The sequence below is a fragment of the Colossoma macropomum genome, unplaced genomic scaffold, assembly GCF_904425465.1.
Source record: "Colossoma macropomum unplaced genomic scaffold, Colossoma_macropomum, whole genome shotgun sequence".
In the NCBI taxonomy this organism is placed as follows: Eukaryota; Metazoa; Chordata; class Actinopteri; order Characiformes; family Serrasalmidae; genus Colossoma; species Colossoma macropomum.
In genome coordinates this window covers 37,467,444-37,493,689 of record NW_023494795.1, presented here as the reverse complement: position 1 = coordinate 37,493,689, position 26,246 = coordinate 37,467,444, and the positions used below count along the sequence as shown (strand labels likewise).

Sequence of the window (26,246 nt, the reverse complement as noted above, 5' to 3'; positions counted from 1 at the left end):
TAATCGCTAGATTATTTGATCAAATTAGTCGTTTGCTGCAGCCCTAGACAGTATACCTTTCTAGATAATATCTCTCACCTCCAAGCTGAGAATCACTGGTTTATGATTCTGTGAGCTCTTGTGGATGCTTGGTATTTGAGTGGATTTAGGACATACAGCACTGTCTTAGACAAACAGTGGACTGCAGGTGTATTATCCTCTTAAATAATAATGTATTTTAAATTTGTACATATTTAAATAGATGTGTGTATTGAAATTATAATATTTAATTGCAGAATGTGAGCTTTGGGTTTACAACAATACTACAAATCTCCAATAAACATTGGCTTTCAGCCATGACTGGTGCATCTCTACTATCAGCATCACGTGTGACTTTCTCTGATGAGTGATTGATGATGAGGAGAGGAAACACTCTCATACTCTCAAGGTTAAAGTCACAGCACAGAGAGCGGTGGCTTCTGTTCGCAGCAAGATGGCTAAACGTTCTCTCTGGCTTCTGTGTGGGTTACGAGCTGGCAGTGCTGTCCTTGTCCAACACTTCTCTTACTGTAACTGAGAGCGAAGGAGCAGACTGCTCAAAAAACACCAATTGGAGTGTAGCTCCAGCACAGTTACAGCACACAAGAGGTCTTAGAGAAAGGGCACGTTCAGTGTTGCACATCATTTTTAATAGGCCATAACCAACGTTCTATAAGCTTTGATGTTTTATTCATGATTCTGACACTGAGCTCATTTACAGCATACAAAACCGCGACAGCATAGACTGAAAATGAACTGTAGGTGAAAAAAATATATGCCAAGCCAAGGGTCACTGCAATTCAATACAAAGTCATTCTGACTGACCACCTTAATCCTATAATGATACATTTCTATCCTGATGGGAGTGGCGGCTTCCAGGATGACAGTACCGCCATTCACAGAGTGAATACGAGCATATGATGTAAATCGTAGGCTATGGCCTTCGCAGAAGCCAGATGTCAACTCAGTTGAACACCTCTGGGAGACTGTGAACCAAGCGCTCTCTGCTACCATCATTAAAACACCAATTGAGATAGTACCTTTCGGAAAAATGGTGTTCCATCCCTCCAGTTCTGTTCCAGAGACCTGTGGAATCAATGCCAAGGCCAATCAAAGCTTTTCTGGTGGCTTGTGGTTGCCCAACACCTTACTAAAGTACCTTCTGTTGGTTTTTCCTTTAATTTGTCACTCAAATATTTTAGGGTTCACTTGGAATTGGTGTCTAAGCTCCATTCTCCACCAGTGGGCAAAGCCACGTGAGACGCAGGGTTACAATCTGTTCAGTCCAATGAGGAAAACTTACAAAGACTACTGGAGCCGTCTAAAGGGCTACCGTCCACCAGGCGAGAAGCGCCACACAGCATAGGGATGCTATACCACTTAAGAAGTGGAGTAGAAAAGCTCAAGCTCAATTTTGCACTATGCTCATATGGATTTAATGGAACGAAAACTATTAACGTCATCTAGTGAATTCATCACGTCTAGTATCAGCTAATTACTTCTTCACAAACTCACTGTTTTCAAGGCAATGGTGAAATATGTTATGATGTAACTAGGCTAGCTGAGGTAACCGAACTGAGGTTCTCTGAGTAAATTTCAAACCATGTCATTTATTATTGGTAACATACATGAAAAAAATGATTAGCAACAAATTATGCTCTCACTTAGTTGGCTTAATGACATTTTCTGTTCCCTTTCACATGATGTGATTGAAAAAGGGGAAATACAGATAGTGGAGACTGCAGTATCGAGTTGTGCACCCCCCAAAAAATCAAAAACTATGAAAACACTTCACTTTAGCATCACCTAAAAAGATGTATGTATGATATGCAAAACTGAGCTCAGTGGGCAGCACAACCGTCAGGTGTGAGTATGAGAGAGACTAAACACTGCATCCACAGCAGACACTCAGCATGGTGAGATACTAATGTCTTATGAAAACAGCAGTCAAAAGTTAAAAAAAGTGAATCACTGTCTGCTTTTCAGCTAATTCTGTTTTAGATTAGCAAACAGAATAAGAAACGCTGGCTGACAGGATAAGCTGAGTTTTGAAACTGTTGGTCTAAACTGCATGGCTAAACTACATGGTTTTCAGGGTTGCTTGTATGCTGATCCACACAGACCAGCTTGTAGCCCCCGGGGTTTTAGCAGGGTTTTAGCCCCCCGTCTGCATGAAAACAGAGCTTTTGATCACTGAGATTTTTTTTTAAACTAGGCCTGTTACAATTATATTGCCTAATCGCAATCATTTACCACAGGCCGTTAGACTCCATGGTCCCAGTCTGCCACAATAAGCAAAATTGTGAATAGGGTGCATTGGGTTGAGGCAAATAAAAACTCTAGGCATGAGTGTAGTGTATCATTTTGAAGGTATACGTAGTGTTGGCAACTAAGTAAACACAGCTGCTCAGCAAGATGGCTAATAAACCAATGAATGTGCCCTGCTGGAAAAACAAGCACAGCATGAATTCCATTCTAGTTTAAGCTGGTCTAAGCTGGTCTATGCTGGTCTGGTGCTGGTTTAGTTGGTGACCAGCATACTAACATCCAAAACACAACATATCGCTGTTGTTGGAAGAAAACCTCGTATCTCCAAAATGGTAACTTTACAGGAGAAGGAAAAAACATACTTTACTTTTAAATGTAAGTCAATGGGACTAGACCTTTTTACAAGTCATTTTAGGTCAATTCTTCTAGTCCATTCATCATGAAATTTACATACAATGTAAAAGGTAACAGGTATTTTCAAATTATGTCAAAAACTGAAAAACGACAAAAATGGAGATGGTTTTGCTGGTGACCAGCATATTAACTTCTACTGCTCCTGACCAGCACACCAATATCCAAAACACAACATATGTTGGTTTTGCTGGTGACCAGCATATTAACTTCTACTGCTGCTGACCAGCACACCAGCATCCAAAACACAACATATGCTGGTTTTACTGGTGACCAGCACATTTTCTTCCAATGCTGCTGACCAGCACACCAGCATCCAAAACACAACATACGCTGGTTTTGCTGGTGACCAACATATTAACTTCTACTGCTGCTGACCAGCACACCAACATCCAAAACACAACATATGCTGGTTTTGCTGGTGACCAGCACATTTTCTTCCTATGCTGCTGACCAGCACACCAGCATCCAAAACACAACATACGCTGGTTTTGCTGGTGACCAACATATTAACTTCTACTGCTGCTGACCAGCACACCAGCATCCAAAACATAGGCTGGTTTAGCTGGTGACCAGCCATGCTAGTCTATGCTGGTTTTTCTAGCAGTGTGGACCGATAACAATGTATACAATTGAAAACGCTGACACTGCGCGCATGGTTACTGCCATTTTACGTGTGATAAGGTATGTGCTATATCAGGGGTGCACAACTCCGGTCCAGTGTCCAGCACAGATTCAGCACACGGCTGATTACTGGACTGGTACTGTATGACCTGTAATATCAAATTACATTGATGATCAACCACACTGATGCTATTTAACTTATTTTTGCTTTATCATTAGAGGAGAAATACAGAAAACCAGCCCACCACCATGTAATATTTGTATGTAATGTTACTTTATTGTTTCTGCACCTTTCAATAAAAGAGTTTTCAGGAGGAATGCAGAAAGTCTGTGGCTGTGCTCTTGATAAGAGCTCTTTCTAGAATCAGAACGTTGGGTAGATATTTTGTGATTTTTTTTTTTAATAAAGGAAGATTTATCTTGCTAATTTTAATTTAGTTGAATGAAACATTATTGCCATTCTTATGTCTGCAGATTTTCAGTTCCCAATTAATTGATTAATCCAAGTCATAACAGACCAACTAATCAATTGTGAAAATAGTTGTTAGTCACAGCTTCGTTTTAGGTATCATCCACCTGATGCATGGATGCCTTATGAGTCCTGCGTCTTCCAAAAGATACAAAGTACAACATAAAGAAAACACTACATTTTTCTAATAATGACTTACAATTTTGAATATCAAATTTGACTGAAATGCCCTGAATACTGGAATACAACTGACCTAATAGAGTCAGACAGAGTCTTTCAAACTGATTTGTCCATGTCACTTGTACTGTAGTTATATTTGTTACAAATAAAGATAAATTATAAATGTTATGTTATAAATAAAGATAAACCATTTGAGGAAACTGTGGTGTTGAGTTTTCATGTGCAGGAAAAAAAAACGTTTGCTTGATATGACCCATCAAGATAAGAATAAACTAGAAGAGGACACTTTTCCACTGCACATCAAATGCTAGTCAGCCTCCTGCTGGTACCTCAAACTCCCCCCCCCAAAAATGTTCTGAAGCCTTTCACCCAGAGTTTTCAGCTTTCTGCCATCATGTCATGTTGTACTGTCTTTTAAAGGGATTTTTCAGGAGGCGGATTAAAAAGTTTTATTTTAGCAATAAACATGGTTTTAGGCAGATGGCATTTTAACCATAACTTGGGATCTAAGCTTGATATAAAAAAAACACTGCTTCTGCCGGAGGCGCACAAACCATCAATGGGACCGAAACACAAAACTCTGAACAATGACCCATTTAAGCACTTTCACATTATGTCCCGACTTGGAGACACAGAGCGTAATTTATATGCACTTTCCTAACTAGGAATGTCATGCAGATAATGAGCATATGATAACCACGTTCGAAAATTCCAGTTCATCATTGCATGGTACTCAGGGATTCATAACGAATTACAAATCCCCTTGTCTCTTTTCAGCCAAGGTCATAATGTTTATTACTGGGCAATGAATCTAGCGCTAAAGGAGCCACTTTAGATTTGCCACAGGCCATTGGGGCAGTGAGCCAACATGTGTACAGCTCCCATTTTTCTCCCTTTAACACAGGAACAAAATAAAAGCCTGTTTGGAAACCCATCCTACGATAATATATAGAACAATAAATATGTATAAAGGACTATATATCATCTTAGGGGCCCAAGCACTTAGTAGAGCTTGAAAAATCTATCAGACGATGTGAAGTTTTATCAATATCAGCAAAAATATAGCTGATTATATGCCAATAACTACCCACTTTTTTGGTCATAGCATCAACAGAATTGTTGCGATACCTGATGACAGAGCAAAATCTTAAGACTAGATTATACAGTCTTATGTCTGCGAATCTGCAGAACCAGAATGTACAGAAAATAAACAAGAAGAAGAAAGAATTTAGTTATAATTCAGAATCATTTGTATTTTAACAGGAAATATTAAATAAGAAAAAGAAACAAAATGGACTTTGGCCAAAATTAGCATAGGGCTGTAGGCTAACTTATGACAGCACTGTTGTTCGCTACATTTTGAAACTTTGTATTATTTTAAAATAGCTGAGGGGATTTTTGTGTCAAGTAAGTAGCAGAATCTGTTTCTTCAGATAAGCTAATGAGCTAACAGAGCTAACAGGTACACCATTGGATGCTGACTGAGACTCATCGTTTTCTACATGAGGTATTTTCTCCTCAGTGGACGATGTGCCAACATGTAAGCTTGTCAGAGAAATAACTTACAATAGCTAACATTAGTTAGACTAGTTAGCCGAGTTAGCAATCACACTACCTTAACAACACATCCTTGACAACGTGCAACGTTGCACATCTTCTGACCCTGTTAAAAAAAATATATATGTATTTTGTCTGTCTTCTTGTGGTCAAACGTAATGAGTACCCTACTAGTAATTCCAGTATTCGAATACTGGCATGTCTGATGGTTAATTGAGCACTTATACACATCCGTACTAAATGTATCCTTAAAATACAAATAATCCGACATTCACCTACTCTGCAGTATAGGAAAAATACTGCTCTTTTATTTCCATCTCATCCACATAAATAACTATTTAGTAATTATTTAACTATTTAATAAAAAAGCTTCACAAGTTTTGATTGTATCTGTAAACTTTAGCCTTATTTTTCTGACTACTGAACTGCCTAGAGATGATGTTATGAATGTATTTGACAGGGGGAATCATTTACTATTGCCAAACTCCAAAGTTCACATACAGTAAGCAGCCAAGCAAGGTGGTGCAGGGCATAGCAAAGGGTCAGCACAGATAAACGGTAACAGCTAACTGTGGCATTGGTATAAAGTTCTGCGTTTGCTACTAGAGTTTTTAGGTTGAGCCTTTTTTGTATTGCTATTTGTGAACCATGGATCATAGATCTGGCCACTCTGTTAGTAGGCCTGAAACAGTTATTCAACTTTATCATTAATGTCTACAACTATTTCCATTGTCGATTTTTCGTTTACATTTTTCATGCAGCATCCAACCCAGAGTGGGTAACCAACTTAACCCAAAGATTGCAGCAACTCACTTTTATCGTCCTACGTATGTGAGCAGATAGCGAAAGAAAAAGGACAATTATGGCTGAAAGTTGAGAAAAAATAAAAAGTCTGGGAGCATTTACTTAAAACGAAGGTTAAGGTAGTTACATACAGCATAAGCAAGTCTGACTTAGCTTTCCACGGAAGAACAACACTACCTTCAACCTCTGGAAAAGAAAACATGCTGGTGTTGTTTTTGAAGCAGCAGCACAGTCAGTAAACGGTAGCTTCCCCTTCACGCTGGCGTTCTAAGAAACTGAACTACTACCTGAGGACGCTATCAGAATGAGCTAATATTACCCTTACAAACATCACTAAAGCTCATCATGTTAGTATATATAATATTATCAACATTGATCACCAAAGTATTCAAAACCATATCAGTTTCTGTTAATTAGAAGTGTTTGGCAGGCTACATCAAAAACTACTGAACATTCAGCAGCTTACCCCGTCACAGTGTTAGACACATTAGTGAACTTACTACAGGTTTATTAGCTTAAAGTGCAAGTCATTCATCCTGGAAACCTGTTCACACACAGATCATCTCATGAACTAGCACGTTAAAATGTTACACCAGTTAAATGATGCTGCAGCCTACAGTTCATCTAGATATTTATTAATATATCACTTAATTTCAGCTATTGCTAAAACAGAGCACCACATGAGTCTTTCATTGGTGGTAATTTAGGCTTGGCTCTTGGTTAACAGTGCCTCAGTTTGTCTGAACACTGCCAAGCATTTAATTGTTGCAGCTCTTCACATTTACAAGCCACGTTTAAACCTATTAATCGATTATTAGTCATTTAATTCACATGAATAATCAAATATCAAAATATTTGTTATTGCGCTACAATATTACATTAGTTTGCATGGGTGGGGCATCGGCTTTTGTGCGATGCTGCCTATTGGTTGCGACAGTGCACCACAGCTGTGTTTCAGCTTCAGCAGCACAATGGCGTGTGCCAGCTGTGGGTGTACGTCTGTCATGCCGGTGCATAACAGAAATGATATTTCCTGAGCTGGTGAGTGCTGAAGAGTGCACTGAGGAAGCTCTGTCAGCTGTAGGAACATACACAGCATGAGACATCATGTCAACTCTGAAACAGGTTTTGGAGGATCTGGGGAAAGTATACGTTCCAAAGTACAAAAGGATTTGACAGTGTTCGACTGAACAAAACTATCGCTGGTCTCGAAGAGGACTACTTCTCCTCAAAAGAGGCATGGGTATGGGTACGTCTTCTGTGCTTATAAAAAAATTACAATGCGTTTATTTTTTTTAATTGTTTTGTTGAGTCCTTAAATGACCACAGGATGCTTGAATGCCTTTTAATTTGGTGTTCAGAGGCCTTTAATTCATAGCAAAGTCAGAAAACAAACGGAGGCTGCAGATTTTCTGCTTCAAGAGTCACTGTGACGGGGCCTGAGAGGACGGCTGGTCAGAGAGAAAAAGACAGCAGATGAAACGGGATGCGACACATCAAGCGGAGTGGAGTGTGAAGTTATACTGTCACCGTGGCGACTTCCACCCTCTGTTCTCTCTCTGCTCTGTCGATCTTCGTCATCCTCTTCCTCATGCTGCCCAATGCATATTTTAGACTCTCTCTATCTTCTCCTTAAGTCTGTCCGTTTGCTCCACTGGTCCCCATTGTTCACTACCCAGTGCCTCATGCCTTATTCAGCAATGCACACTGTGAAAGTGTAAGCACGCTAGCGCTACAATATTAAATTAGTTTGCATGGGTGGGGCATCGGCTTTTGTGTGGTGTGATGATTGTGCTTTGTTTTTGTCACTTTCTGCGAGTGTCTTGCTTCCAAAACCACATACAAAATACTCTCACACCACGTTTTTCTCTTGTGACCGGTAGATCACAAAACTATCACGACAGACGTTCTGCTTTACCATGCCAGGCTGATTATGGTTTAAACCGGCATTAGCAGAAACAGTGCATATTAAAGTAATCACTAGCCAAATCATCAAAAAGATCCATAAAACTAGATCAGGAGTAAACAAACACTACAAAATGGCCATTTTGCAATTGTACAAAACTGAACATATTAATCCAGATCACTTAAAGAACCCTTTTCGTGATTGAAGGGTTCGTTGCATCATTGAAGCGTTCTTCAGATTGATGGAGAGTGTGTTTTATATGGTTCTATACAGAACCTTTTCGGAAATTGCTCTATATAGCACCAAAAAACTAGATCATCATTTTTCATAATAATAATAATAAATTTTTTCACCAAAAAGGTGCTATATAGCTTGACAATAGCAGGACCCTTATTGGTGCTATATAGAACCCTTTACAAACCCTTTAATCATGCAATAGGTTCTTTGAGTGTTCATGGTTCTATATAGAAACATTTTCTTTACTTAAAAACCCTTGAAGAACCATCTTTTTTAAGAGCGTATGAAAACACAAAGGTCAAATTAAGCCCGGGCTGCCCAAAGTGTGGCCAGTGGATTAAAGTTGATTTGGCCTGCCATAAAGTTATCCTAGCTCCACCCCCTCACCCAATAAGAGAAGAAACATCTTTATGCTATATATAACCCAGCCAACAGTGGTCCAGTGGTCAGAAACGTTAGCAAAGCTGATAAAGTCAAGCACACTAAGAACACAAAGATCATGCAATCAAAGCAAATATGCATGCTTTTTAAAGCATTCAGTTTGATTAAGACAGACATTAACACGTGCCATATTTGAGTCAATATGACAATATATTTATCGTTATCATGATCAATTACATCACAATATGTCACAATTTGCTTTCCTGAGTATATCGTGGATATCATCAGTGCTTAAAAACACTGAACAATTGCATATTTGATTATAAAGAGAGCCTAATTAGCCCTGTTTAACTGGATTTATTGTAGCATACTGTGTAAAATACTGAACACACCTAGTTGTATTCATAGTGATTTTTGAAGGTGGCACTACATTGTTTGTTCCAACTTTTCAGATTTCAGAAAAAATAAATACTGCGATATTATATGATATTGCATGTTTGCCATGACGCCCACCTCTACTGCAGAGGTCTTAGAAAGTATTAAAAAGCACTGAATTAGATTTTTTACAGTGTGCGGTAACCCTGTCGACAGCATGCTAATTTGGAGGATTTTGTCCAACCTGGCAACGCAGGTTGCTAGCATGGTTTGAACAGGTTGCTAACTGTAAGTTATGTGCAGTGCAGGAGAGCAGAGGAAACAATGTCTTTTTAATCATATTGTCTTAAAAATTGTTCTGCTCAACTCATATGAGTTGATGGGGGACAATGTTTGAGATTCTATATTAGAATCTGTGCCAGCTGAAGCAGGTTTTCAATCTGCTGAAAACCGATTTCTACTGGAGCGCACACTAAGATCCATCATAACACTGAGCCTGAGTTTCCCTCAGATCCAGACAGCTCACTAGCCTTTATGTCCTCATTAATTTTTGATAATAAATGCAGCCTTCTATTGAGCTAGCGAACCAGAGCAGTTAGAAACTTATTTGGATTGTACTGAGTATAAAAACCCACATTATCACCTCAGATTACAGCTCTAAAACAGATAAGAGACTCTCCACAATCTTGTGCGTCTGACTACCACCTGGAGTCTGCTGGGTTTCACTGACATGCTAACAACAAATTGCTGTTTTGTGTGCCGTGCATGCAGATTCTTTTTCTGAGACACTGCTCTGTTACACCCTGTGATGGATTGGTGACCTGTGCAGGGTGTTTCCCTCCTTCCGCCCAATGACTGCTGGGATCGGCTCCAGCACCCCCACAACCCGAGGACTGCTCTGTTACTTCATGCTACTAGCTGACGTTTAGCTTGATAAACAAAAGTTTGTTTCCCGTTGGATTGATATAAAACGGTGCATGGACATGTGTGGTTACATTAAAGGGGTAAAAGGATTATTTGAATGGCTTTATAGTTTTTGAATATTTTAATGACCAAATTTATCTAATTTCATCTAATAACATTTTTAAGCTCACTCGCAATGATAACTTTAACAGAACTCTTTCGCTCATTTTCATTACACACTACACTCTCAGAAATAAAGGTAAAAACTCTGGGGCAGTACCCCTATTGTCACTGGGGTGGTACCCCCAAGGCTACATCTCAGTACCTTTGGTCAGGGAACATAATTGTACCATAATCCATTGAAATTATATTTTGTTGTACTGACTCTACACACTCGGTCCCGTCTCCAGGCCTTTTATTCTATTGTTCTGTTTTTATACATTACGTTATGAAGAGATACAAAACTATTTCCACTAGGAAAAACTTACTTATGGTGCAGAATTGGACCTTAAAACCACTGTTGTACCTTTGAGGGTACACTTTCATTGTTTGTACCCTGATGAACGAAAATTTACCTGCACAGAACCTTTATTTCTAACAGTGTATATGACAAAAAGGTATGAGTTATATAAGTATTGAGTTCAGGTGTTTCAGCCATAGCAGTCTCCGCAGACAAACACTGGCAGTAGAATGGGTCATTGGACTCTGGAGCAGCAGAAACGTGTTCTCTGGAGTGATAAATCACGCTTCGCTATCTGGAAGTCTGATGGACAAAGGTAAGGTTATGAGGCTGCCAGGAGAACATTATCTACTGCCATGCATTGTGCCAACTGTAAAGTTTGGTGGAGTAGGCATAATGATCTAGGGCTGTTTTTCAGGGTTTGGTCTCGGCCCCTTAGTTCCAGCGAAGGGTAATGTTAAAGCTACAGCACACAAAGATATTTCAGACAATGATACGCTTCCCACTTTGTGGGCCCTTTTCTGTTCCAGCACGACTGTGCCCCTGTACACAAAGTGAGGTCCATAAAGACATGGTTTGACAAGTTTGGCGTGGAGCGACTCCAGTGGCCCGCACAAAGCCCTGACCTTAACCTCACTGAATGCCTTTGAGATAAAAAGAAAGGTCGACTGCAAGCCAGGCCTTCTCATCCAACATCAGTGCCTGACCTCATATATGCTCTTGACTGAATGGGCATAAATTCCCACAGACACACTACAGAATCTTTTGGAAAGCCCAGATAAGTGGATGCTGTTTTAGCCGCAAAGCATATTAATGCCCTTGGTTTTGTAATGGGATGTCGAACAAGGCTATATATGTGTGATGGTCAGGTGTCTACATATTTTTGTCTATACAGTGTAGTTCATTCAGCTTATAAAACAGTGACCAACAACTATACTTCAGGACATTGATCTTTACCTCAAACCCCAAATCTTACACAATTCACTCAGCTATTAAAGGACTTCTGAAGGCAATAGTTAAACAAATCAAGTGGGGTCAATCAGGGTTGGAGCTAGTGTCTACAGCAAGGTAGAGCTCCAGAAGCAGGGATGATGACCACTGCTCCAAAATGCCCAGAATGATCGTAACCAGAAGACACTTTATATCCTGTTTTTTACTGCTCTTCTTGTCAGACTTTCCTTGTTTCTCTCAGTTCTTTGGTAATCCATGTTATAGTCTCTCAAAAAATAATTTTTCCACCCAACTAGAGCAAGCATTGTCTGAACATATCAGTGTTGCCTTGCGAGCACCTTAGTCTCAGAACAGCAACTTGTCAAGAGAACAGAACAAAAGTTCTATATTTTACTCTGGGTTGACCTGAAGAAAAGTTTTTCACCACCCACTGTTCAGAGAGCAGGAAAGGGAGTATAAATTCCTTCTTACAGTAAAAAATGTTTCAAAAAGTGTGTTGCTAAAAGCTCGTACAGCAACGCAAGCATGTTTAGTGTTGTAGTTAAAGAGCTAAGCAGATCTGTGTGGTGCCCGGCTCACGTCTCGATATTCTGACAAGACAAAAAGATGAAAGGAAAACAGATGAACTAAAAAGGCTGCTTCGTCCCCAAAACATCAAGCGAATGCTAAGGGACTCGAAGTACACTCTGTACCAGAAACTGCCATATTAGTGGCAACTGATAGAGCAGAAAACACTGAAGTAAAGTTTTAGTTTTCAAGAAGGATTTTGGATGCTGATCCTCATGAGAAGAGTCTTTATCAAAGCCTTTAACATCAAAAAGTAAAGGCACCAAGTGCCTCTGGCGGCCATTAGCAACGGCTTCATAAGCTCCACGCAATAGGAAGCCTGTCTGTTTTAATTTGATTGATTAGACAGGCAGGCCTTTTTAGATACAGTGCAGGGAGGAGCATCCATGGCTATATTGTTCTGATCGCTGCTACTTTGAAAGTAATAATAAAACAAGCAAGAGCACATCTCTGAACCCACTTTGGTCTGGGTGTTCCAAAAGAACTGCTATTCTGAGAAACATCAGCATAATGCGCCTAAATGGCAATAAAGCATGGCATAATATCTCTACAAGGGCAACTAAATGGTCCCACACATCTTCCTGCTTACTGCTTCGAGACGTATCAGGGGATGTTAAATGATGGTAAACAAGAAATGGAACTGAAGCTGTGGCTATTTGTTTTTACTAATGAATCTTATTAGATACAATGTCATAATATGTTAACGTTCAGTCACAATTATCAGCCAGTTTGGCAACTTTAATCGTGAACAAGAAAAAGACAATTAAATTGTTTATCACGACTATTTATATGGAAAGTAATCAACAGCTGGAATGTCGTTATTATGACAGGCCTAGATAATGTAAAATCTGATAATGTATGCAATCCCTTGGCAGATCTCCAGTTTTAAACATTGGAGGCATGTGATTTGTGTCACTCTTGACTTTACATTTTTTTAAAACCAGCTCTATTGTCTGGCTGGATTTTCTTGCTTTCAGACTGTGATGGCTGACACTCAATCTATTAAATAAGGAGCAGAGGTCCCAAAGCCAACATAGCCTTCCTTTATAGACGCTCTTAGATGAAGCTCTTTCTGTTCTTCTGTTGTCATGGTTTTAGAGGCCACACAGCAGGAAAGGACATTGTTTAGACGTCTAATAGCTTGGGCTAACTGCCCTCTCCTATTCTGAGCGAAAACACAAGGGTTTTAGCCTCTTCTACTTCTGAATGAAACCTTACAACAACAGCTTCAAAACAGGGTTGTTCAGCCTCTAACAGACATTGACTGTTCAGGACATTGGTCAAGTGTTTACCAAGCATCTCGGAGTTATAGAAACGGCAGCAGGTTAAGAAAACTATTGTTTAAGTTTAATGCAACACCGCACAACTTGCCTGCTGTTTTCAAGGACTATTAGCATGATTACTGTGGTGTTAATCTGTTGTCTTGATGCATCGTTCACCATTCCCATTCAGCATACTGAATACTGAATCATATACTGAATCGCTAACCATGATACTGTAGAGATGACGAAGAAGAATTAAGCATGAGGTGCTGCAAAGAGCCAAACGAAGCTCCTTATTTGAAAAAAAAGTAATATTAGAAGTCTTAGTTCACTGTATTATATCAATGCTTCCAATAATAATTCTTAAAAGTGCTTGAACTGCTAAATCGAATCGCTGAATCAAATCGTTGTTTAGTGTATTGAATCGTAATGAGTTGTTCCGAATCTAATCAAAACTAATGAATCATGAATCAAATTGATTCGATCCACACCCCTACTGTGTCATAGTGTAAACCCAAAGTAACGAACAAACTTGTTAAGTTAGTTGCTCATTTGTAACAGTTTAATTTAATTTAGATATACATAAAACAAACCATTCCATCATTAAATAATATGGTGGAATTCCCTTTGTGGTTTGTTTCCAAGAAAAGAAATGGTGTGCAAATCTTAATCTCAGGCCGTCCACAACTGTCTTCAGTACTGTGTGCTCTTGCTGACCTTTGATGAAGATATAAGACCTTTAAAGTTACAGCAATCATGACAGCTTGCTTTTACTTCTGTTAATAAGGAAGAAGCTTTCTATATAAATATTCTGGAAAAGATCTAAGATGCATTTCTGAGTGCTTCTATCATCTATTATCCATGCGCACTAGAAAGCAGACAGTGCTAAAATTTAAAGAAATTCAATACCAGCTGTGGAGTGGTACAATCAGCTGCATCCCAGTGCTGCAGCTTAGCTCAGAGGTTCTCAGTCCTGGTCCTGGAGCACCACAGCCCTGCCTGTTGTAGTGTTTTCCCTGCTCTAACTTCAGGAGGGGTTGTTCATTATGTGATTCATTGCATCAGGTGTGTTGGGAGCAGGTGAAACCGTAAAAAGTGCAGAGAAGTGGCACTTCAGGACGAGGACTGAGAAGCACTGGCTTAGTTTCTCTCTACACGTTACATTACAAAGACAACTGTGGCCATTTATTATGTCCACGTACAGAACTCGGCATAATATAATACATGTCGCTGAAGACGTTCTTGTTAGGTTTCACTCTCCCTAGCTCAGGTGTCGGCTCTTTTACTGTCCTCTTGTGGCTCCACAGCAGAATTAGATTTTTAGGTAAAAATAAAATAATCCTCCTTTGCAGTAAAATAAAGCTCTGCTGATCGTTTTAACACAGTTTTAACAATAAATTGTCTTAAACGCTGGAATTAATGTATAACTGCTTATTCTCCCTTTAACCCTGAAGGTTGGCGTGCAGACTGCTGGTCACCAAAGCAACGCAGACAACAATGTTAAGACGAACATCGATAATTTAGAGAACAATGGACTTATTTGCACTTATAATCAACCCATCTGGTTACCTTATACGTTTATTTTGCAACAGGAAACTGTCAAACACTACAAAGTCGCGAGGCTGAAGTCAGTTTCTTGCTACAGTTACATTCTGGCACCTCAGGCACCTTTTAAGGTAGAACAGGAAAATCTGAACAAGAAGCTGGCGAATGAGAAGCTGACCTCAGCCTCGTAAAAAGTCAAAAAGAGACATTTTACAAGAAACTGTTCTACAATTGCGGAAAAGTTTCCTGCTGGAGATGTGCAAAAAGTGGCTACAGCTGAGCTAAAGCTTAGAGCAGAGCAAAGTAAGTTAAGTATGTGTTCTTGTTTTTTTTCTTATAATATGACATCAGCACATACTGAAACATATTTACAGCCAAAATGATAAAATGGACATAAAAGGTTGCGGCTCCGAAGGTGGGTTGCCGACCCCTGGCCTAGCAAGTAGCTGCTGTGGGATAGAGAAGACATTTATAGCAGACAGCAACAACAAATTACTAACACTGGGCCTCATTCACTAATGAGAGGTCCTAAGAAAAAGTCTTAAACCACAGTATTGTTCACACATTTGTGCTACTGAGTGTGTGTAGATTCTGTTCTTACCTAAGAACAAATTCCAAGTGAGAAAACATTAGTGAATGTCGGAATCTTCATGAAAACTGTGTAAGAAGAAATTTCTTCCTAAGAACAGTTGGTGAATGAGGCCCATTGAGGAGAAAATTGTGTAGAATATTCAATGGCATCAAAAAAAAGGAATTCTATGCCACCCGACACTAAAAAAGAAGATAGGGGGCAAATTTCCATCAGAATCAGAAGTTTCCAGAAGAATTTCCATACTCTTTAATTTTGGTCCGCTTTGGGGTTTGAGGTGGTTCTTACTGCCTTTGGATTTATTATAAATCAAGAAAGTGCCAACCCCTCCCCCCTGAAGTCAAAAGGCACTTTTGAAACACACATACTGAAGAGAGTTGAGGCCTCAAGTTGCATCAGAGAACCTGGCATGCAATAGAGCTGCTTCTAACTGCGTGGCACCAGAGCATGCGAGTGGAGTGGAGCAGCAGACATCCTCCTCTCCTCTCTCAAAGCGTTTCTGTAATCACTCCATTCCCGCTCCGCTCTGGGTTTTCAATTTACCGCTCCTCGCTCACGTCGGAGAGCCCTGCTCCGTGTCCGCTCCATATGATCCATTCCTATAATATTTATGTCTTGAACATATGGACAAGACACTACACACTTTATTTCATTAATTATATAATTTATGGCCACTATTAAACAAAAAACTATTTAAACATGCTGTGCAACACAGGCTTTTTTCAGAAGGTACAGACTGAAAGTGACAGTCCAATCACAAGTTAGAAAACTGCCGAAAAATGCACATGCTTTTAACCGCATCTTTATCATATGCACAGAAAAATGGACCACACGAGACTATCTCTGGTGTGCTGAACAGCTCTGCAGCGTAGACACTGCGTATGAATGGCTGTCATGTGCGAGCTGTAGCAGTCACTGCTGCATCACTCATGTCACACAGAGGTAGTCAGTGTGGTTGGATACTGAAGCGATTTCAGAATGAGAGAGAACACTGACACTCAACTTTCTGAAAAGACGCTCTGCACTCCGAGCAAAAACACATCGCTCCGCTCCCACTATGCACCGCTCACGTGCTCCGGCTGGCAAGACTTATCAATTTATCAATAATTCTTACCTCTTCATCATGAAACTAAAATGTTTTTTTCACTCATGAGGATTTTCCTGACTGTATTTTTACAGATGAAATTGTAGGTGTGATTTTTAACGCACAGAAACTTTTTATTAAACACTTGTGGAAAGATGACTATGAGTAGGGATGGGCACGGGCAGCCGAGTACTCTGTTAACCATTCAAGGTGCCAGTATTCATACTGAAATCACTTTTTGCAATTAATCACTGGATGACGGGAAAACAATTCTAGTCTAGCAATTCAGTAAAATGTGACAGTTTTGCTTGTAATAACACTAGCAACCTGAACATGAATGCATATCCAAAGACAAGTTGAGTGGTTTTCTGGGTTTTCTGAAGATGACTTTTGACTCCTGACGCTGGTCAATGAAGTCAATTCCTCGACTAAACTTTAACCAAGACAGTGCCGGAGTCAAATACAAAGAAATTCAAAGAGATGAAACCATTATGATGTCTACCAAATTTTTGGAGTGGCAACAGATTATAGTGACGTGATGAAAATTTGTAGACTGTACCAAGTAATATCAGGTAGCCTGATAAATGATTCCAGCTGACTAATGTTTCAACACATCTTACCATCAGCCTTTTTTCACATAATGAGGGGTCAGGGGAACCTCAGAGTGATATACTGAGAAAATCATTACTGTCATCATTATTTTTTAAAAAATATATACTCTTTCTTTGCAGGGTGGCGGGCTACACTCTACTTGATAGGGTGAGGAGCTCAATCATCCAGGAGGAGCTTGGAGTTGAGCCGCTACTCCTTGACATTGAGAGGAGCCAGTTAAGGTGGTTCAGGCATCTGATCAGGACGCCCTGGACACCTCCCAGTGGGGGTTTACCAGGCATGGCCTACTGAGATGAGACCCCGCGGTCGTTCTAGGACCCGTTGGAGGGATTATATCTCCAAGTTGGCCTGGGAGCGACTTGGGGTCCCCCGGAATAAGCTGGATGAAGTTGCTGCTTTTCCATTCCACCTTAAACGATACAGCAGTTACTTCAGTGGTACACCGGTGTCAGAATGTAACTGCAGCACCATTTAAGGTGGAATGGAAAATTTGTGCTTGCAGCAGCTCGTGAGCAGCACTGGCATTGTTTAAAAGCTGGTGACTGAGTAAACTCACACAACTCAAACTCAGACTCTTTCTTCACACGTCTCCGTCTAAATATCTCTCCTAGCTCATTAGAGGCAGCCTTCCTGTTACTTATTCATTTTGTTCTTAGCTAAGAATTAATCCCAAATAAAAAACATTGATGAATGTGAGAACCTTTGTGAAAACTGTGTAAGTGGGTTTTAAGAAGAAATTTATTCTTACGCGCGGTTGGTGAATGAGGCCCAATGTCTTTTAAACCACCCTGTCCTAAAAGCTGAAACCAACTTTTTGGTCAACTTGCAAGCAAGGATTTTTTATGATGCTCAAAAACTGCTTTAGTCTGGAACGCATGCTAGACTCAGCTGTAGTCATGATGCCCAGTGAAGTCTAATTAAGTTTCTTTCCACTCTGGATGGACATTTATTCTTGAAAATAAATGCAGTGGAGATCATGCTAGCCGGCAGTTCAGAGCAGTAGGAAAAGCATTCAGTCTATGCTGACTAACATTATCAGCTCAAATTAGTGCTCTGATACAGGCAGTTAGGAACAGAGTGACAGGAAAGGACAATCTGACTGACCTGTAAGAAGTCTAACCATAAACCACTGTGTCTGTCTGGTGTGCAGGCAAATTCTCTTGCTTCCTGCGACTGAGCACTCCTGGTGACTCGCTAGCATTTAGTTTCACAAACAAAACTTAGTTTCCTATCGCACTGATACCAACCGATGCACTAAAGCATGTGGTTTCATAAAAACGGGGTAAGGTACTAACTGTTTAAATAGCTTTTCAGTTTTCAAATATTTTAATCATAGTATTTTTCAAATTTTGTTGGAAGCCCTAATGGATTTATCGAGCAGTAAGCACAAAAAAGTTATAAGTTCTTTAAGTCAGACTAACTTAAGCAACAGCCCATTCTGCTAAAATGTTCATCACTGTCTCACAGGAGCTGAAGTTCTGCAGCAGGACTATGTGATGGACTTTGACTCTATGCTTCAGCTCAGTGCTGTTTAAGAAGATTTCATGATGCACAATGACACCATTTACACCTGCTCACTTCATGCATCTTGAGTATCAGGATTATATCTGGATAAAGCCAAGGTACATAAAAATGCAAGTGTGAACGCACCCAAGACGCATTTAAAACATACAAATTCAACTGCTCAAACCACTTGAGGAGGTGGTCTGAGATGCATTTGAGCCATGTGTTATAGCAGTGTAAATGCATCCATCTATCCGAGACACATTAGACAACCGTAACCTCTCACAGTACAGCCGAAACTCCTCCCTATGCAGTACATCACTGGGCATGTCACCCATGTCTACAAGGAAGATAATCATGGAGGACACACATGGTTGGCGATCGAACGAAACAAAATGCTTAATAGCAATATGGACAGACACTACAGTGCAAAATAAGAAAAGGCTGAACAGAAAAACAGTTGGTAATTTGTTTTCCGTGTAATGAGTGGATTTGCATATTCTGCAGACAGCAATTGGATTTCAGTCCACCTAACTGGAGACTCATTTGACTACCAAGTGTAAATGCATGTGGTCAAAATCTTAACAGGATACAATGCGGATTTTAGTCACATGAAGTGACCAGGTGTAAAAGGGTCAATATGTCACAATAATTATTTTTCTGATAAGTTGAAACAGCCAAAGTGACTTGTTTTCTACATTTCTCACACTGCGTTGCACTACATCTAATTAAACAGGGCTAATTAGGCTCTCTATGTAATCAAACATGCAGTTTAATAACAGTGGAACTTCTTTAAGTTCTGATGACATCTAAAATATGCTCAGAATTGCACATAATGTGGCATAATTTATCATGATAATGATAAATACTGTCCTATTGCCCATCCCTACATTCAAGAACTCTTTTGGATACTCAAATATCAAGATAAGCCACAATACACATCCCTCGTAGGAACTATACATTACTTTTCCATATCTGTTTCAAAATGAAAGACTTTGATGTAGTTCAGTCTCCTGTCCATGTGGACCGTAAATGGAAACTTAACTGCCGATTTTGTATTCATAGTTTTTGTGATGTCAAGGAAACTCATGCATTTACATATTACGCCTACAACTGTTTAGCCCACCCATTTATGCCGCAGTTTCAGCCTGAATTGCTTTTTGATTGAGGCACAATACAGGGCAGTCAATCAGAGCTCATTTACATATATCAGTCCAAAAACACAGTACCAAAAACTTATTCATTCTTGAAGATAAAAAGTTACTGTAAAAAAAAAAGAACTGTGACTGTTTTTCATGCAGAAACACGAATGTCATAAGTTGACCTCAGGGAAGAAGATGTAAATACCGATAAAAAAAAACAGACTGTATCCCTTTTAAAATACACAGTGACCATGCTAATAGTCTTTGAAAATGGCAGCTGATACATGACCAAGACACCATGAGCAACTATAGCCACTCCAGCTGTATGTGTGTCACAGAATCTGCAGTGACATGAGGGATTAGGGCAGAGAGAAAGGAGGGGAGGGGTGGCGAGGGAGAAGAAGGAGGAGATATGAAGGGCTTGGAGAAAAGGCAACTGGGAATTTATGCCACTGCCAAAACTTTGTCACAGGCTATTCTGCACTGCAGTGGGTAAGAAGGGGCTTGATGCCCCTTGACATTGGCATGGCCCCAAAGCGGCCAACTGTTGTAGAGGGAAGCGGTTCAGATCACTGTAACGAAAATGGATTATTGATTTAAACTACTATCTCCTGTAGATTTTGACAATATATAAATAAAATATAAAAAATATGAATATGAACACAGGTCTTATTGATGCTCAAATTATTATAAACGGAACTTTTTATGATCATTATTATTTTGATTATTATTAGCAGTCACCTAACTCACCTATAAGTCCTCATATTTATACAATTACATTTTAAAAACATTTTATTTTGGTCAAATCTATGTTCTGCGTCACAAATAAAACACACTCAGCTTGGCTAGATGGCATTTACTTGTTGGATTATATTTATTAGATGCTTAAGATGCTTCGTTTATTTACTGTAAATAAACCTGTGGTGTTTCCTGTGGTCTCTGGCTGAATGTTGTTTCATATCCAAATTTCTCAGGTCTTTTGTCTCATACGTGCGTCTTGTTCACTCGTGCTGCATCTCTGAGCACCAGTTCAGTAAACAGTACCGTAGTTACAGATCCTGTCATTAGCATTTTTACTGCTGTTTGTCGTCTCACATCACAGACGTGTTGTTAAGTTCTGTCTACCGGCACACATGCGTGCGTCAGAAATTGCTTCGTGGTATCGGTCATATGTATTGGTATCCCCATCACCGATACCGATACTGCATTTAAGTGCCAGTACTGGAGCCGATACTGACACAGTATTGGTGTCGGTGCAACACTAGTTACAATCCTAAATTCTGGGGGTGCTGCCAGACCCTCAGCACCCCTCATCGCCCGCGTCCCTGCACACACACACAATCCTCTTTTTTGAGCGTGTAAGAGGACTGGAGAGTGAGTCCCTACAGATAGAGTCATCAAAGACCCTGCATATCAAAGAAGTCACAGCGGACACGCATACACACACACACGCACACACACATACACACGCAATGCCATGAATCATTTATCAGCCTGAGTGAAACCCAACACACACACACACATCACACGTACCACCCAGCTGGGGGTAAGAAACTGAAAGTGAGAGAGAGAGATAGACAGAGGGAGAGAGAGAGAAAGAGAGAGAGAGATCTAATCATTAGAGCAATTTCATACCAGCTCACAGAGCAAGAAATACCAACTAGAGCTCTAATGGAGGTGTCACTCACTGAGGTTTATTTAGAAACTTATGGTCTGTTTGAAAATGGGGCTCCTAAGAACTCTGCAAAGACCTGCTAGACCACCAAAACTGTCCCCATCAGATAAACAGTAATGCTTTCATCTTTGAGAGAGAGGAGAAAACGAAGCTGCTTCAGATCTGAAAAAATCCACAGTTGTTTCTGTCCATCCTTCCACTGTGAGAAGACAACTCAACACTATGAGTCTGAAAGGACGTGTAGCTGTCAAGAAGCCCTTACTGAGAAAAGACCATACACACAAATAAGAAATTCTGCAAATCAAACAAAGAAACAGCTGGTGTTCTCAGAACAGACTGACCACCCCAGAGTTCAGACCTCAACATCACTGAATGCGTTTGGCATTACTTGCAGAAAATGCAATCAACCTCTAAGACTGAACTTTGGAGGTGTGGAAAAATATCCCTGCAGATTTCTTAGGAAAAATTGAAAGCAAGTCTCCTGGAAAGAACAGAAGCTGTAATAAAGGAAAAGAGTGGACACACTGAATTGTTGGAGGCTTCGGTGTAATTTTCTATTAAATATACAGTACTGTGAAAAAGCCTTTTCATTTATTATTTGTACAGTTAAAACTCTGTAAACATTACAATAAATATGAATGAAAATAAATACAAATAACAAATATTTCTTGTTTTCAAAAAAGTATTTTTTTGATATTTTCTGAGCTAGTTAGAAGAACAAAGCCTGTTCTCAGACATCTACTCGATACCGCTAGACATCATATTGATTTATCAATAAAGCTGAAATAAGACAGATTATTATAGAATATTAGCCACAGCCAAGCTAGGTATTCCTCAAGGAGAGATCTGAAAATGGATAAAACAAACACACTGATATATACAATGTATATATATATATATATATATGTTTTTATGAGCAAGAAAATTTTGTTTACTGTCCACATAAATAGCTGTTTGAATATAATTTTCTCAAGATTTTTGATCGTTACTTTATGTTTTTTGCTTTTTCCCCTGATGCTGAAAAATTGGTAATTTGTACTCAATAGTCATTTTAACTGGACATAAAATAAATAAAAGTTACTCTTTTTTCTGCACAGTACTGTATATGCACCAAACGACCACGTCATTAAGTAGACTTCCTTGAATCCACACCCTTCGTCTATTTTTATCTTCGTCTATCTCCACTTACCAAATAAGTGCACTTTGTAGTTCTACAATTACAGATTGTAGTTCATCTGCTTCTCTGCATACTATTTTAGCCCACTTTCACCCTGTTCTTCAATGGTCAATGGTCAGTTCCAGCAGTGACACTGAGGTGTTTAAAAACTCCAGCAGCACTGCTGTGTCTGATCCACTCGTAGCAGCGCAACACACACTAACACACCACCACCACGTCAGTGTCACTGCAGTGCTGAGAATGATCCGCCACCCAAATAATACCTGCTCTGTGGTGGTCCTGTGGGGGTCCTGACCATTGAAGAAAAGGTGACTACAGATGGACTACAGTCTGCACTTGTAGAACTACAAAGTGCACCTATATGGCACGTGGAGCTGATAACATGGACAATGAAAGTAGATATAAAAGCATATAAATATGTGTGTGTGCGTGTGTGTGTGTTTGTGTGTTCTGCCTGCGGCAATAAAGTGTTGCTCTGTTGATGCTTAAAGCTGCCTGATGAAAGACAAAAAGACTTGAAAGGTCAATGATCAGAATCAACAGAGAAGAACAGAAAGCAACAGAGAACAGAAGAGAAGGCAAGAGAAAAGAAGAGAAGGAGAATGAGGAGTAGAGAAGAGAAGAGAAGAGAAGAGAAGATTCTCTACAAGCAGTCAATGGAACTGCTGTTAAAATCTGAATCTTTGGTGACCTCTACCAAAAAGGATGGTCAAATTTCAGCCACTCACCAGTATCCTGTCCTCTGATTTGCCATTTTTGGTTTCAAGCTTGATGCCGCGAACAAACTTGATTGAGGATTTATCAATGAATTTCCTGATGCTGTCTGTTAAAAAGAAAGCAAAACATGGTCAGAATACGTATGACGTAACACAAATCGGGGCAGACATTACCTACTGCAGTTCTCCTTTTGGCAGAGTCTGCTTCCTGAGTGGAGATTTTTTGTTGTGTTCTATTTTTCCTTTTAACAAACCTGTGTGGTTGAACACAGAACTAATTGCATCAAATCAGATTTTCTTGGAATTTGTTAACTGCAAACACTGCGATACCTGTCCTCCCTGCTGGGCTGATCTGCCTGCCATTACAGATACTGATCCTTTTATTGAAGTTTCCTACAATCACTCAATGAAATAAGGTCTTAAATAAAATAAGTTGTCAAATATGTTAGCGTTACACCAAGAGGCTATCAGTGAGCAGCTAAACACATAACCTAAACGTCAGGGCAGACCAGATCTGCAGGAGAGACCACCATGATCACCACAAAGCAATGTTCTTAATAATGTACAATTTTTAATGAATATTTCCTCTTTCAAAGCAACATCTTACTTTTTACATACTGAAGCATGCTTAATTGTAAACACAATGGGCAAACGATAAACATGTTTCTATTGTTCTGGACACAGATTCTTAATTTTGGCCACAAGAATCATTGGCTTGGTGGCCTGAATGGCCAGTGCAAACGTTTTTATCTGTTTACTGCTGTAAATAAACAAGCAGTAAAGCGAGGACTTTAAGTAGACGTGTGTCTGCAAGCCAGAAATGCACAACTTTTTATAGCTGGCTCTGGTGTAAAACCAACACCAAACCATATGGGAAACACTGACACTCAGAAACAGATCAACCAACGCGAACACACACACACATACATACACACACACACACACACACACACACACACACACATACATATATACATACAATCAGCAAACATGAGCTGCCCTGTGCATCATCTGCAAGATATAGTGAGAAAGATGAGGAGAGATAGACAGACAGACAGACACGCACAGATAGATAGATAGACAGACAGACACATAGACAGATAGACAGATAGACAGATAGATAGATAGATAGACAAACAACTAAACAGATAGACAGAAAAACAGACAGATGGGTAGACAGATAGACAGACAGACAGGCAGACAAACAGACAGATGGATACAGAGACAGGTAGACAGACGAATAGACAGACACGATAGATAGATAGATAGATAGATAGATAGATAGATAGATAGATAGATGGGTAGACAGACAGATGTAGATAGAAGAAGAGGTATTAGGTTATTAGGCGAGTGGATGGATGGATGGATTAATGGATGGATGGATAGATGGATGGATGAACTGATAGAATGGATGGGTATGGGTGGGAAAGTTAGGAGTGAGGGACAGTCAGACACTTAGATGGCTAAAGAGCTGTGTAGACAGACAGACAGACAGAAGGACAGACAGAGAGATAGATAGTCAGATAGATAGCAGTCAAACAGGTAGATGGATAGAGAGATGTACAGACAGATAGACAGATAAACAGACAGGTAGACAGATGGGTAGACAGACAGATATAGATAGAAGAAGAGGTATTAGGTATTGGGTGAGTGGATGGATTGATGTATGTATGAACGGATGGATGGATGAACTGACAGAATGGATGGATGAGAAAGTTAGGAGTGAGGGAAAGAGTGTGTGTAATGAGTTGTGCAAATTGCAGGTGAGTAGAGTGAGACTCAGCGACTTCTCTACATTAATTATCACTGTGTATTAATCAGTCATTAGGAGTCATTAACAGAAATAAATCTGACCGTGTGTACGCGCGCGCGCGCGGATTAAGCTATCAGCGTAAGAGCGCGCGGTACTAAGGCACTGCCCACGGGCCTGCCCGTGTCCACACACACACACCCACACATATACAAACACATAAACACACAGGACATACAGACTGGGCGCTCTCTCGCGCGCGCGCACTGTGACTAAAACACACACACACACACGTGTGTTATAGTCAGTATTCACGTCCACGAGGGCGAGCATTAAAGTGAATGCGCGAATCCGGTAAAGCCGTTAAGCGCAGCATTATTCTCTTAAACCGCGATTACGGCCTCAGGGCGTGTTTATTTATTTATTTATCTCTCTCTGTGCCGTTAGCCCGGCGGCGGTAATCCCGTCCACGGCTAAACGCCCCGCATGTATGTTCCTGATGTCACTGTATAAAAGCTGATAGCTACATTAGCGCGGACCAAACACTCAACATGCACGTTAACACACACACACACACACACACACACACACACACTGCGTCGGCAGCAGTTAGCCTGCGCGTGCTCTTCTCTCAGAACTGATTAGCAACACGGCTCCGCGAGGCTAGCGCTCGTGAAGAAGCTAACGCTGTGTGTGTGTGTGTGTGTGTGTGTGTGTGTGTGTGAGTGTGTGCTCTCCTCACCTGTGAGCTCTCTGGACACGGTGACGAAACCTGAAGCGTTAATCTCTCTGGAAGCCATTTCAGCATCTCAGCAGCTCCGAGTCTCAGTCAGTTTATCAGGCGCGCAGATTCAGTCTCTCCAGCGCATTCCGCCAGTACGACCTGCTCTCTCGCTCCCAGAGAGAGAGAGAGAAAGAGAGAGAGAGGGGGAGGGGGGGGGTGGGGTGGGAAGGGGACAGTGAGAGAAATGGGAGAGAGAGCTAGAGAGAAAGGAAGAGAGAGAGAACTGGAGGGGCAAGGGGTGAGAGAGAAATGAGAGGAAGAGCGAGAGAAAGAGAGATAGCAAGAGGAGAGATAGA

At 40.2% G+C, this 26,246-nt stretch overlaps 1 protein-coding gene across 1 annotated transcript in view; it reads right to left on the bottom strand.

Annotated features, from left to right (window-relative positions):
* The window catches only part of LOC118815927 (capping protein, Arp2/3 and myosin-I linker protein 3-like), a 115,793-nt gene extending 89,810 nt beyond the window's left edge, over positions 1-25,983 (bottom strand). Inside the window, exons 1-2 of the mRNA XM_036582350.1 lie at positions 25,909-25,983; positions 23,429-23,523 (exon numbers count right to left, since the gene is read on the bottom strand). Of these exons, the coding sequence (XP_036438243.1) occupies positions 23,429-23,523; positions 25,909-25,966 (153 nt within the window). The 5' untranslated portion in view covers positions 25,967-25,983. The remainder of the gene's footprint in view (positions 1-23,428; positions 23,524-25,908) is intronic.
* Between the last annotated feature and the right edge of the window lie 263 nt (positions 25,984-26,246).